At 45.4% G+C, this 12,922-nt stretch overlaps 1 protein-coding gene across 1 annotated transcript in view; it reads left to right on the top strand.

Annotated features, from left to right (window-relative positions):
* The window catches only part of LOC136007021 (S-adenosyl-L-methionine-dependent tRNA 4-demethylwyosine synthase TYW1-like), an 18,440-nt gene extending 5,518 nt beyond the window's left edge, over positions 1 to 12,922 (top strand). The window contains exons 7-8 of the mRNA XM_065664965.1: positions 1,116 to 1,238; positions 11,291 to 12,922. Of these exons, the coding sequence (XP_065521037.1) occupies positions 1,116 to 1,238; positions 11,291 to 11,524 (357 nt within the window). The 3' untranslated portion in view covers positions 11,525 to 12,922. The remainder of the gene's footprint in view (positions 1 to 1,115; positions 1,239 to 11,290) is intronic.

Raw genomic sequence — 12,922 nt, 5'->3', positions numbered from 1 at the left:
GGAGCAGAGGGGGAAGAGGGATGAGATCCCATGGCAGATAGCAATTAGAATAAGCCACCCAAGAAGGACCGAAGAATTAATGATGGCTGATGGACCTAGGCTAGATGGCATGTATGGCATGTATGATGAGGGAGTCTTCCTCTTGAGTGGGGGGGGGGGTATATGTTGTGATGCGTGCTGCAGGGAACCAGCCTGGGCTCTTTTCAGAGCATTTGCTTTGTCTCATGGCCAAGTTTACGTTTAGTTCTCTGTGAGCAGTTAACCCACTTCCATTTCAGCTTGGGGAAATTTAGGTGCTTTGCCTGAATCCCAAGGTTTTTCCAAAGGCAGCTGGGGGAGTGTTATCTGAGCAAGTCCTGTATTTGCTCTGAATGTGTGTCTGTAATCATCTGTGTGTCTTCTGGAGTGTTTGTTGATTGCAGGCTTAAATAAGAAATCCTCTTTCTTGCTCTATAATGCAAGACCCAGAAGTGCTGTGGCACTTGAATCCTGCCAGCAAGGCGTTTGCTTCGAGTTGGAAATGACTATGATGGCCATGTTGAATTTTGTAGGAAAACAAGGTCTCTTCTGTCTGAGTGGGTTTGAGGGTGCTGCTTGCTGCAGGAACAAGAGGAATAAGCATTGCTGTTCCACCAGTGCTCTTCTGTTGTACGTTGCCTGCATACAAAAAGGGAGACGATGTTTCTGCTGTGTGAAGAGTTTCACTTGGAAAGCAGATCTTTGACTCCCTGTTCATCAGATGCCAAGGGGCACTTGGGGGAGTTGAAGGGCTTTATCCTTCCGGATGATCACAGTACACAGTGGGAGTCTGACTTCTCCAATTGCCTGTCATGGGATCAGATGGGCGCATGAGGTAAAGGGAATAATCTGGAGGCAAGAAAGCTGGGCTGAGCTTCAGGCAGTCTGTTGCTACTGAACTCTTGCATTTAAACCTGGGGCTTTCTTTGGTGTCTATTCATCTTGTACACATTATACAGGTTATTGGTAGACTGTTCCTTGTTTTTCACTATCTTTTCCGAGTGTGAGAGCTGATTTCACTGTTTAGCATAGATGAAGATCTAATGTTTAACATTCAAATACATTCCATTTGGATTTTTGTCCGATCTCTTACACAGGCAGAAGAGTTGTTTGAAAGCAGTAGTGAGGAGGAGGCTGATGCTGAGGAAGCTGGAGGGGCAAGTTCTGTCCTTGATGTTGAAGATCCTGGCAATATCATGAGGCACATGAAGGGAGCAAAGGTACCGCTGTTACAGCGAGTGTGGAACTATCGGGTCTTTGTCAGTTGAATTGATTAAAATACGCTTGCTGGATTTGAATTGGTTGGATTTAGTTAAAGGGAGAGTAAAGTAGGAGCTGTTGGAGAACCTGTCCCCAGACAAGATTAAACTTGGAGGTGTGTTGGATATACTTCCTGGCTAACTGGGACGTGTTCACTGAGCAAATACTGCAGTGGTAACCATGAGGGTTATGACTTCCACTGTTCAGATCTGAATATCCATCTCTGTTGCTGTGATTCACAGTCCAGTGTCTAAACACAAATCTGCCTGTGGGAGCTTGATGTGACCTGTGCTGAGCCTGGCAGACAACCATAATGCTGCTTTATGCCAGGGTGTTGCTGTCTCCCTTCCTGTGTGGGTCTGTTCATGTTTCATTTTCTGTGTGCAGTCTGCCAACAGAATACATCAGACTCCTTTATCTGGTTAGCACAGAGGAAGGAGTGAGAATACGCATCGGTACTAGGCTAAACCTTCCTGTGTTCCCAGCACTTTTTGCTAGCTGAGCAGCTGGCAGTTGGGATGGGAAGGGTGTGACCAGGAGGGACCTGGGATGACTGTTGCCAGCTGCTGACTATTTCCCCCTTAGCAATCTTTCTGTGGTGGGTCTTTCCCTGTGCATCCTTGAGCTGCTCTCCACCCCTTCCTCAACAAACCTACCTCTGTCTGTAACTGCACCTTCCTTGTCTTGCATTGCTCTACACTGTGGACTTCTCACAGCTTTTTCTGCGAAGTCCAGGCCTTAGATCACAGGAGGCTGCGTGCTCTGGAAGAGAGCACGGGATCTCTGTTCCTGACCTTAGGGAGGGGAAAGGAGGTAAAATCCTCCCCACTGCTTGTAACAAGCTCTGTGAGGAGAGTTGCCCCAGTGATGTGGGGCAAGGCAGGCTGCTGTGTGAGAGCTCCTGCGCCTGAGCTTGTATGGACCTGGTGCACTGCAGCTTGCACAAGAAGATGAACCGATTGGAGGGAGAAGGGCTCAATCTCTCCCTGTGTGGCTGCGCTGTAGTCCTTTCTCCTCTCCTGCCTGTGTGTACTCGTCACCAGCGGTCAGTGACAAGTGCTGCCACGCAAAGACACTCGTGTGCAGCTGGATGCTGCCCTCTTGCTTCTGCAAATGGTGAAATCCTGAGAGTGCAGGTGTTGAGGGACCGGAAGTACACTCTTGTGCATGGAAGTGTCCTGGCCCTTTTGTATATGCCCTGTGATCAGCTGGTGAGACAGGAGGCCCTAAAGCCATGGATCGTCCTTTCTGTGTCACTGATGCCACTGCTCTAGTCATGTCTAGAACTTTGGGTTAGTTTTGAAGCTTTAAAGGATGTATTTCTCATTCCTGGCTCCTCTATTCCTGTTCTGCATGGCTGATGAGCCTAGCTGTAATCTACATTTCTAGTTTCATACTTTTGTAACCAGAGTAAGTAGAGGTGAAAGGGCTTCCAGCAGTGACTTCATGTAAGTCCTCAGTTCTCTTGAGTGGGGCAATGACAGGAGTTAGGTCTGTAGGTATATCCCAAGGAGCCCAAGCTGCCGGCCGTCCTTCATTAGCTGGAGGAGGAATGACCGTGTCTGGGCGTCGAATCTCCCAGGGAATGTGCGTGTTGACCTGCACCAGGTTTATGCAAACACTTGAACTGTAAAATGGCCCCATAGGTGCAGTTATTTACTATAATTAAAATAAATGAAGACTTGACATGAAAGAGCAGGATGATCTGCATTTATGAAAGTAATTTATCATGATCAGGCTCTCGTGCTCCCAGGCAAGGAGATTTAGTTGTTTAAATCTCAGTTTAAGTCACGTCCTCACTTTAGTGGCATGAGTTTGTGCAACAAGAACTTTTCCACATGAGCTGCCCTGTCCCTTCAGCCGTTTTTCCTCCTGCAGAATGCTGAACTATGTAAAATGAGTCTGACACCATCTGTTGTCTTGCAGTAATCCCTCCCAGCACAGGCAATGCTTTGGGTTTTTGTAGCTGAACTATCCACACACAAGCTAACAAGTCTCAAGAGAACCGGTGCACTTCAGGGTTGTATCAGGTGCTTCTTCATACACCAAGTTACTTGGGTTTGAAATGTTCCTAAACAGTTTTGAGCAGAGATTCTGTGGATGTCAGTGGTATTTGTTAACTCCTCTGCAAATAGGAGATGGAATAGCAGGTTCTGCCTGTGCAATATGGTTAGTTTGCAGCAGTTTAGGGTCCAGCTTTGATCTCTTCTGCAGGCAAGTAGTGCCTCTAGTGAAAATCACTCGTGGATAAGACAGATGTACAGTCACAGATGGTCAGAATTCCTTGTTGTCCTGCTTTTTATGGGCTGGCAGAGTGAAGCTGTGGAGTTTTATGTAATAAACGTTTCCTCACATCTCTGCAGGTGATCTTAATTTAATTTTGCATTCATCTCCTGTTGCCTGACCTGATGGTAGTCAAGGCTGAGTTCTGTTCTCCTGCTTTTTTCCCTGTGCTTCCCTGCACTTCATGAAGTATCATCAAAGGGCTTGAGACAGATGCTGGGTTCTTGCAGTCGTTTGGGTGAGGCAGATGACTTCAATAGTTCAAGGTGAATGCCAGAAGCTCTTTTCCTGTCAGTCGTAGCTATTCTACTTAGGAACTACTCTCGGGGAGCTACTCTCCCTTGGGAAAGAGGTGGAGTTTCAAAGAGCTCCTGAAGGTGCAGGCGCACAGTTGAAGGTGCTGGTGCCTTTTGCACACTGAGTCTGAGCACAAAAATTGGCAGGAGGTTGGGTGGCAACAGGAAATCATTCAAATACATAAAATGGTGGCTGATACAAAAGTAAATCCCACCCTCGGTTTACCAAATCACGTACTGTGTGGTGGGGACTGCTTCAGAGCTGCTAAAAGCCAGCCCTTTGTTTGCCAACTAATTCAACTTTTGGAACTTGCTGCAGGGGATATAGTGGCAGATGATGCTGGTCAGGTTTCTGAGCTGGACCCAGACTTTGATGTGAGTGCAGATAATGCCTATGGTTTCATGAAGGGGAATAGCTGGGGGTGGAAGTTCACCAGTGGGTGATAGGACTGCGGCCTGGAGGAGGCCTGGGGAGGTCTGAAGCTGCTTCTGTTGGATGCCTGGTGAGCCAAGGCTGTGGTGCCAAGCAGAGATGGATGATGCAGAAGTAGGTGGGTGAAGGTCTGGGCTTTCTCTGCATTTACCACCCTTCCAGCTGCTTATTTCTAGGCCTAGTACCTATTCTCCAAATGGCTTTTATGCACCAGGAGAAGGCAATGGTGGTTCTTAGTGAATTTAGTAACTAAGTGGACTTCTACAGTTGTGGCACGTTTTCCCTGTCCTCCAAAGTTACTCCCCTGAAATGTATTTATCAGACCAAATATGAAATCTAATGGGTGTGTCTGTGGCCTGCAGGACTGCTGTTAATCACAGGGATACCGTTTCTTCAGGTGGATTGTCTCCCACAGCTGGGAGACTGATGGACTGGAAAGACAGATCAATCTAGACTTGTTCCCAGGGAATGAAATGGCTTTATTAACCTTTGTATTTCTAAACTGCAGGCATGAGTAATAGTGATGATAATACCCTAATTTTCTGTTGATGGGCTGGGAAGCAATCAAATGGGCATGTTCTCTTGACACAGTTTTGAGATTAATGTTCTTGGTTTCCCAAACAAGAAGTTTAGTGATGCTGAGAGTCACATTTGCAATGTAAATAAAAAAGGGGGGGTGGGGGGGGTGGGGGTTGTGTGTCTGTGTGTGAGAGAGAGTGTTGTGGTTTAAACCAATCCACACAGGTCGTCCACTCACCCCCCCCCCCCCCGACCCTCCCCATTCCCGGAGGGATGGGGAGGAGAATCAGGAGAATGTAACTCCCACAGGTTGAGATAAGAACAGCCCAGTAACTAAGGTATAACACAAATCACTGCTGCTACCGCCAATGATAATATTGATAAGAGAAAATAACAAGAGAATACGATACCACCGCCAAACGAGTTCGACCCCCCCAAAGAGAGAGAGCGTGCCCTTCCGGGTAACTCCCAGTTACCTCTCCGGGCATGACGTGCTGTTGTATGGAACACCTCCCCGGCCAGCCTGGGTCAGGTGCCCTGCCTCCGCCTTCCCCCGGCCCCCCTCGTCCCCAGCAGAGCATGAGACTCGCAGAGTCCTTGGCCAGAATAAACATTACTTAGCAACAACTAAAAACAATCGGTGTTATCAGCTCTCTGCCCAGGCTGGAAGTCAAAACACAGAGCTTGCACCAGTTACTAAGAAGGAGCAAAACGACTCCTGGTAAACCCAGGACAGAGAGCAAGAATGAGATGGGGTTTACAGGAAACAATATATGGTCAAGAGGTTTGTTTCCTTTTGTGTGCATTTGCCACGGGGGATGTTTCCTGATCCCCTTTGGCTCTCTTGCCTGAAAAGCCATTGAATGGGAAACTGTTCACCAGCACTGGGAGTGTCCATCACCCCCTTTGTGAGCATGTGAGGGCTGTGGAAGATCAAACCTTGCTGACACTGGATGACGAAACTTCTGGTGAAGTTCTATTTGAAATGAGGCAGTGAGTGTTAAGATATAAGGTGCTTAAGGTATAAGGCTTACAGAAAAAGGGTTGTCTGCAACTTTGAGTTGCAGGCAGAAACTTCTTGGAGTCTCCAAGAATTGTTAGCTGTATTTTAAGCTACCTGCATGAGGCTGGGGTACTTAACCGTCAGATTTAAAATCAACTAAAACTGATATAGAGGTTTAGAGCTCTCCAAAAACTTCCTGGAACTTTTAATGTGTGAAAGATTCCTATAGGAACACTGCTTTCATCTGCAAGAGCTCATTTGGCTGTGCTGGGCTTTGATCTCTGCTGCTGTGGCTCAGAATTCAGTGTGAGCCTACATTTTAAAACAAGCTTTGATAAATATCCTTTAACTGCTTGGCAACTAGTTCTAGCATTAAAATCTGGATTTGTCACAGGGACACTTCACCCTTTCCTTCAAATCTTTCTTCTCTAAATCTTGTCTATTGAAAAGGATTATAATTCATAAATAATATTACAAGAGCTCTTGAGACTTGTCTTATCTGGGTAGGACTTGGGAATCCCTGATAAATAAGGGTGGAAAAAGGAAAAGTTACTTTAAAAGTAAGCCCAGGTTGGACCTTGTGTTTGGCTGCACTCGTGTTCTGTGGGACAAGCCGCACAGGCTGGGCCTGCAGCTGCAGCAGCTCTCCAGGTTCTTGCTTGCAGTGGTCAGTGCAGTTTGTAGGTGGCTCTCAAGTGCCAACACATCCTCACCTTGTCCAGTGTCCCCCTGCTCTGTGTGAAGAGCAGCTTTGGACAGTGGGAGCTGCTGTTTCTTTCCTGTTACAAGGTGAGCCACAATTTTGCTTCCTTTGCTGATACTTGCGTTGCCAAAGCAGGCACAGTATTCCCCTGTCCTTGTTCATGTGTCAGAGGTGCTCTTCTGACATCCCTCTCTTGCTGTTGGGTTGCAGAGGCTTGGCATGAGATGGGAATTGGATTTTGGTAGGTGCTGTGGATGTGCAGATGAGATGCAATCTTTCCAAAAAGCTTTCTCAACAGAAGAGAGTGGCACTAAGAGAATAGAAGTAGCATTCTCTCAGCTCTGCAGAAGGAGGTGGATGCTATAACACGGCATTGAACTGTTTCTGTGTTGCATGGAGTACTAACATGTGTTCCAAACCATCTGGGTTTTTTTCAATGTAATTGTGAAAAACATTTTCTTGTAATAATGCAGTGAAGCTGTTGCACAAGGAAATGATGTTCCTCTTTGCCACTGGCAGAGCCTTTGCCAGTGTCTGGTGGCAGCCTGGGGCTGGATCTGTGCTCCCTGTGTAGGGGTCAGTCTGACCCAGCTCAGCTGGGCTGGTCCCAGTGACCCATCAGCAGTGCCCAAACAAGGATGGGTTGGTAGGTTTTAAAGGAAGAGAAGTGTTATGTATCATCTGCTGTGAACAAACATGCAGGAGAAGCCTAGGTGTGAAGCACAAGGCTTTGCTGGCAAAGCAGCTGGTGTGGTTGTGTGCATGGAACTGGGCTGTGTCCCCCTAATTACTTCAGACTTTCTGGCCTGTGATTTTGGCAAGTGGGGCTTTGGTTTGCTGCTTAAATCACATTTACCTGAATTTTAGTTCTGGTTACTGTAGCACAGAAGAAAGGAGTAAAAGTGTGACTGTATGGCCCAATTTTCAACTCTAAGGGGGTGACTTTTGGCTGGAGACAGGCACATTGTTAGTTTTCTTTTGTTTCCTTTGGGAATCAATCTTTATGGTGAATTGAAGGAAGTTTCCCAAATCAAACAAACGTTGGCAGAACTGTGCAGCAGATGGAGTTGTGGTTTAATGAGCTGCTGTAAAGCTTTCCCTCCAGCACAACAGGGATGTTATAGCTCAGGGAAGCAACCTTCAAGCCCTCTGGAGCCCTGCAGATGTATTTTTAGAGTTGTGATCTGGGAGTTGTTTTATCCATGAGGATTCTGGCTGATGTTGAACTACAGGAAAATGGGATGTTGGTAGGATCATTTAGCCACTTGTATTTCACAGATGTGCAGTACCCTCGCAGACTGAGGTGGCTGGATAGCAGCAGAAGTCTTCCCTTATTACGTGTCTGCATGCATTTGGGTTTTCAGATGCTGTTATATATGTCCAAATCCCTCCGCATTGACTTTTCAAAGGAAAGACAGTGCAAGATTCGCCCTGTGGAGGCTGAGCTGCAGGTCTGCTTGAATAGCATCCTTCCTTTGGCTGGCAGCTAGTACCTGCTGCCTCAGCATAACGTGAGGGACCTTCTGTTACTCTGCCGCGTGGGGAGATACGTGTGGATGGAGACTTCCTTTCATCTGGTTATGGCATAGTCACAAAGGTTTCTGTTCCAGGAATAAAAGTCTCACTTCTGAGAGAGCTTCTCCGGGGCCTTCCCCATTTCAGGGCCACTTCCTGAAAATACATGCCATGAGATTTGCTCTTGATCAGGACACTTCCTCTGGCAGTCCTGAGGGGTAATGGATTCCCAAGATCCCCATCTCTCAGCTGTCGTGATTCAACTGTTGTCTGCTTTTTGCTTCAGGCTTTTGTGCTTAACTGGAGTGGGTATGGAGCTTGTGTTTCTGTTGACTCTAGCAGCTACTTCTAACGAGGTTTTCTTGCTGTTGGGGTGTTTGCTTGTTCACAGATTACTCAGTTGAAGGTTCCAGTATTCATCTTTGTGCTCACTTGCAAATGCTCAAAGCCGTTCTTGCTGTGGCTGAGGGTGTACTCTTACTGTGGAGTAAGTACTCTTGCTTAGTGAAGCTATGCTGGCTTGTCATCAAGCACCCTGTTGTTTTTCATGTGCCTTAGCGTGCTTTCCAGGAGAATCTGCTCCAATATTTTGCCAGGCACAGAGGGGAGACTGACTGGTCTGTAATGCCCTGGGTCATCCATTTTCCCATTCTTGAAAATGGGAGTTATATTACCCTTTTTGCAGTTGTCAGGAACTTCACTTGACTGCCATGATTTTTCAAACAAGTCCTCCTTTATTTTGTTTTGGTCAGGAACAATGTATAAGAATGGAAAACCTGGATTGAATATTCATGTTCACTTCTTAATATTGGACTTTCTTCATCGAGGAGTACCCTCAAGGTACCCCTTACATTCAAAAGGTAAAACAGAGGTCCTCATGTCTTGAAGATGGTCTAAAGAAAAAATACCAGAGTTAGAGAAAGAGTCTTAGCCCTTAATTAAACATTCGGAACATATTGGTTTGTTTCTTCTGTTCATTGCTTGTTGTAGACCTCTTTGGTAGCTCAGATATTATATGATAGTTTTTCAAGATGAAATAATTTGTTCAGAAGGTCACAGGAAGTAGAAGGGGAAAGGGGGACTGTGAGTTTACTGGAAAGACAAACCCTGTCTTCCCTTGCGTGTCTTATATTGGGATCAAAGACTCCTGACCTAACCTGGTTATTCACCTAACCTGATATTCACCTAACCTGGTTCTTAAAGAGGTTTTAAGATATATTTTCTGCTAATATCTTTGGCAAATTATTCCAAAGTTTGGCTGTATTTACTGCTACATCTCACCTTAATTGTTAAACTAAGGGCTGTTGGTAGATTTGCCTCAGCAGACAAAATCAAATAGGTGAAGCTGTTAAAATGCTGAATTGTTTGTCTCTTCCTCTGTCTGTTAATGTAGGGATGCGTGATACCACAAGTGATCAACCTCTGTCTTACCACAGCATTCCGTCCACTATATTAAGGTAAATGGAAATAAGATGTCTGATTTTAATCTTATGCCATGAACCTGTCAGACTTCTAAATACCGTTTGCTGCAAAGCAAATAAGACTGTTGCTTTTTCTGTTGGTGTCCTCAACATAAAAAGCACATGGAACTGCTGGAACAAGAACAGAGGAGGGCCACGAGGACGATCAGGGGACTGGAGTACCTCCTGTATGAAGATAGGCTGAGGAAGTTGGGGCTGTTCAGCCTGGAGAAGAGAAGGCTGCGTGGAGACCTCATAGCAGCCTTCCAGTACCTGAAGGGGGCCTATAGGGATGCTGGGGAGGGTCTCTTCGTCAGGGACTGTAGTGACAGGACAAGGGGTAACGGGTTCAAACTTAAACAGGGGAAGTTTAGATTGGATCTAAGGAGGAAACTCTTTCCTGTTAGGGTGGTGAGGCACTGGAATCGGTTGCCCAGGGAGGTTGTGAGTGCTCCATCCCTGGCGGTGTTCAAGGTCAGGTTGGATGAAGCCTTGAGTGGGATGGTTTAGTGTGAGGTGTCCCTGTCCATGGCAGGGGGGTTGCAACTAGATGATCTTGAGGTCCTTTCCAACCCTAACTATTCTGTGATTCTATGATTCTGTGATTCTTGTCCTGTGTTCAGTGAGCATGGGGAACACTCTAGTTCTGTTATGCCGCTTTTCCTACGTACTTGGAAGACTAAGAAGGATGCAGAGTTTCAAAGTGTAGATTTGTCTGACTGCCGACAAGGAACTGTATGTCAATACATCAAGAAAATCTGGGAAAAAGAAAACTTGGAATTAAGTCAAGCCATAGAGTCGATGAGCCCTCTGGGAGGGTTGGGTGTGGAGTGTTCTACCAGCAATGAAAGGGAAGGAGTTTCGTGTCTCTTGTCATTTGTAGAGTGCACTGAGAGGCAGATGCGACAGACAGCTGACACTTTTTTTGTGTGTGTGTAAAAATGTGTCTTTGGGTTAGACAATTTTAGCATAGATGGTGGATTTTTCCTCACACGATTATCATGAGCCCCTTTAACACAACACCAGATTGCATGATTTGACTTAGCGATACAACGCTTCTTGAATGAGTCATCTTAGTGCCAGATTTGAAGATATCTTTACTTGGTGCTTTTATTACGTCTAACTAGGACACAAGAGAGGCTGGAATATTTATCTAAGGCACAAAGGAGTGCAGTGAGCAAAGCTAGAAATAGAAAAGCCTGAGAATAAGGGATGCAGCAATGCTTGTTTAGGTGTCCTTCCTTAAAAAGTAAAACTACTGAGGAAGAAAGAAAATTATGACAATATATCAGAAACAGAGCTAAATTAGTAAAGGGAAATCAGAGTGGATGTCCATGCCATTTACCTGCTGCACAGCAGCAGGAGGCCATACCAAAGATCTGAGAGAATCTCTTTCACAATTAAGCATAGCATTTGTCACCTCATAAGTTTGATTTCTCTGTGTTGGCTTTTTCTCGCTGTTAATCAGAATGTACTGTTCACTTGGCTACCTCTGTTTTCTAGATTGTTAAGGAAAAGTTTGTTTCAAGAACGTGTTACTGAAAGGCATTCACCATGGATATCAGCCTGAGTGAGAGGTGTTGTTTAACTATAATTCACAGGAGGACTGTGCAAGCAGAAGCAATGAGTGGGCAGTGTTTGGGGTTTTATAAATTCAGAAAAATATACCGTCTTCTGGTAACTGCTATGATATCAATCATAAATACATGTGTTTTGCCTTTTTTAGTTATTGCTGTACATTAGGGATAGAACTAAACCAAGTGTATTTCGCAACTGCATGTTGTTTTGTTTGCTGTGCAGCCAGATAGGATGGTTTGTGAAGTTACAAAGGCTCATCATAAATTTGTGGAAGACATTGCGGTCTATGTATGCCTGCAGAGAATAGAAGAAATTCAAAACATCAACCACAAGGAAACAAATGGTCCATCTCTCCAGAGAACTGAAGGTTACAAACCCATCACAACCAACCACCAGACAAGTCAACGACTAACGAGATCACTGATATCAAAATATGTCTTACAATTACTTCTGTAAACTAAGGAGGCGATGAGATGGCTTTCCCATTATCAGCCAACTTGCAAGGATACATGCTTAACCTGAGAGTTGAATGGAAGAAAAGTTCTTCAGGATTTCAGCCAGCCACCATCACAGCTCATCCGAACTTTGAGCCTTCTTCAAGCAGTGGGAAATGGACTAGACCAGAACAGCTCACATCAGTTGCTGTGGGCATATTGTTATGGCTGCTGAGGAGGCCCTGGCTCAGGGTAAGTGGTTGAGCAGGAGGTGGAAATCTGCTGAACAAGACACCAGAAACTTCTGAACATAACAAGTAGCTGCGTGGGAAGCCAGCAAAAGTTATAGTTGTGAGGGGTGGCTGAATCTCACAGGTGGTTAAGCGGGAGGTGTTTGAGAAAACATCAGACTCCACAGATAATTGGAGGGGAGTATTGTGAACCTTTGGGGGAATAGAATATTGTAAGGCAAACAACACCCAGGTAACCATCAGTAATACCATATAATGGCAAAATTGCTTAGGTAAGAGGATCAGAAATCACATATTTGGGAATGGATGAAGCAAAACTAGGAGCAGGTGGGAAAAAAAGTTATGGTTTGAGTTGTTTACATGGGGGGAAATTGGGAGGAGAAAGGTTGATACAAAGATGGTGGGAAAAAGGAAGGCTAAGAAAGGGGAAAAGAATGCTAAGGTATGGAAATGCTGTGAGGACAGTGTATGGGGGTGCCTACCAGAAGCTCTGTTTTTGCTCAGAGCAGCTGGAGCAGGATAAGGAACAAAACCCTCTCATCTGACCCTGAAGCAAGGACTGAACTAATGACTGCAGTCCATGGGTCTTGGATGAGCACAGGGTAGGTGGTTTCTCTCTCCATTAAGGGTACACACAGATAGATGGGTAGGGCATCCCAGTATCACTGTGCCAGTGCCTGTTCCAGGCCTCATGGCATTAGCAGCCACCTCTTCATAATGCAAGTGTTTTTTTCCCTTACATTACTTAAAAGGCTATCATCACTTGATTTCAAGGTATCAGCAGTGCACAGACTTATCATTTGCAAGCACCTCTTATTTGATCTCAGTTCGCTCTTTGGTCTGTGCCTTTCACTAGCCTGTCTCATTCATTGGGATAGCAGAGAGATGCTGTGGGAACCCTTTCAGCTGACAGGTTTTGTCCCCACAGTTCTCTTGAGTGAAGCTCTTCAGTTCACCCTTATGCTCTGTATTTGCCACCCATTTGCATGGTACCAGTTTATAAGCTATGCCTCTACTTTAGCGTGAACCAGACTCTTTGGTCAAGTCTTAAAGCTGCCCTTTCAGCAGTGTCAATTAGTCTGTGAAAGAGAACAATCTATTAAAACAAATCATTTTGTTTAAAACAAAAACAAACAAAAAATACCACCAACAAAACCCCACCTAGAAGT

The sequence above is a fragment of the Lathamus discolor genome, unplaced genomic scaffold (assembly GCF_037157495.1).
Source record: "Lathamus discolor isolate bLatDis1 unplaced genomic scaffold, bLatDis1.hap1 Scaffold_83, whole genome shotgun sequence".
Classification (NCBI taxonomy): Eukaryota; Metazoa; Chordata; class Aves; order Psittaciformes; family Psittacidae; genus Lathamus; species Lathamus discolor.
Note: the sequence above shows the minus strand (reverse complement) of the source record. Positions and strands in the feature narration are given on the sequence as shown.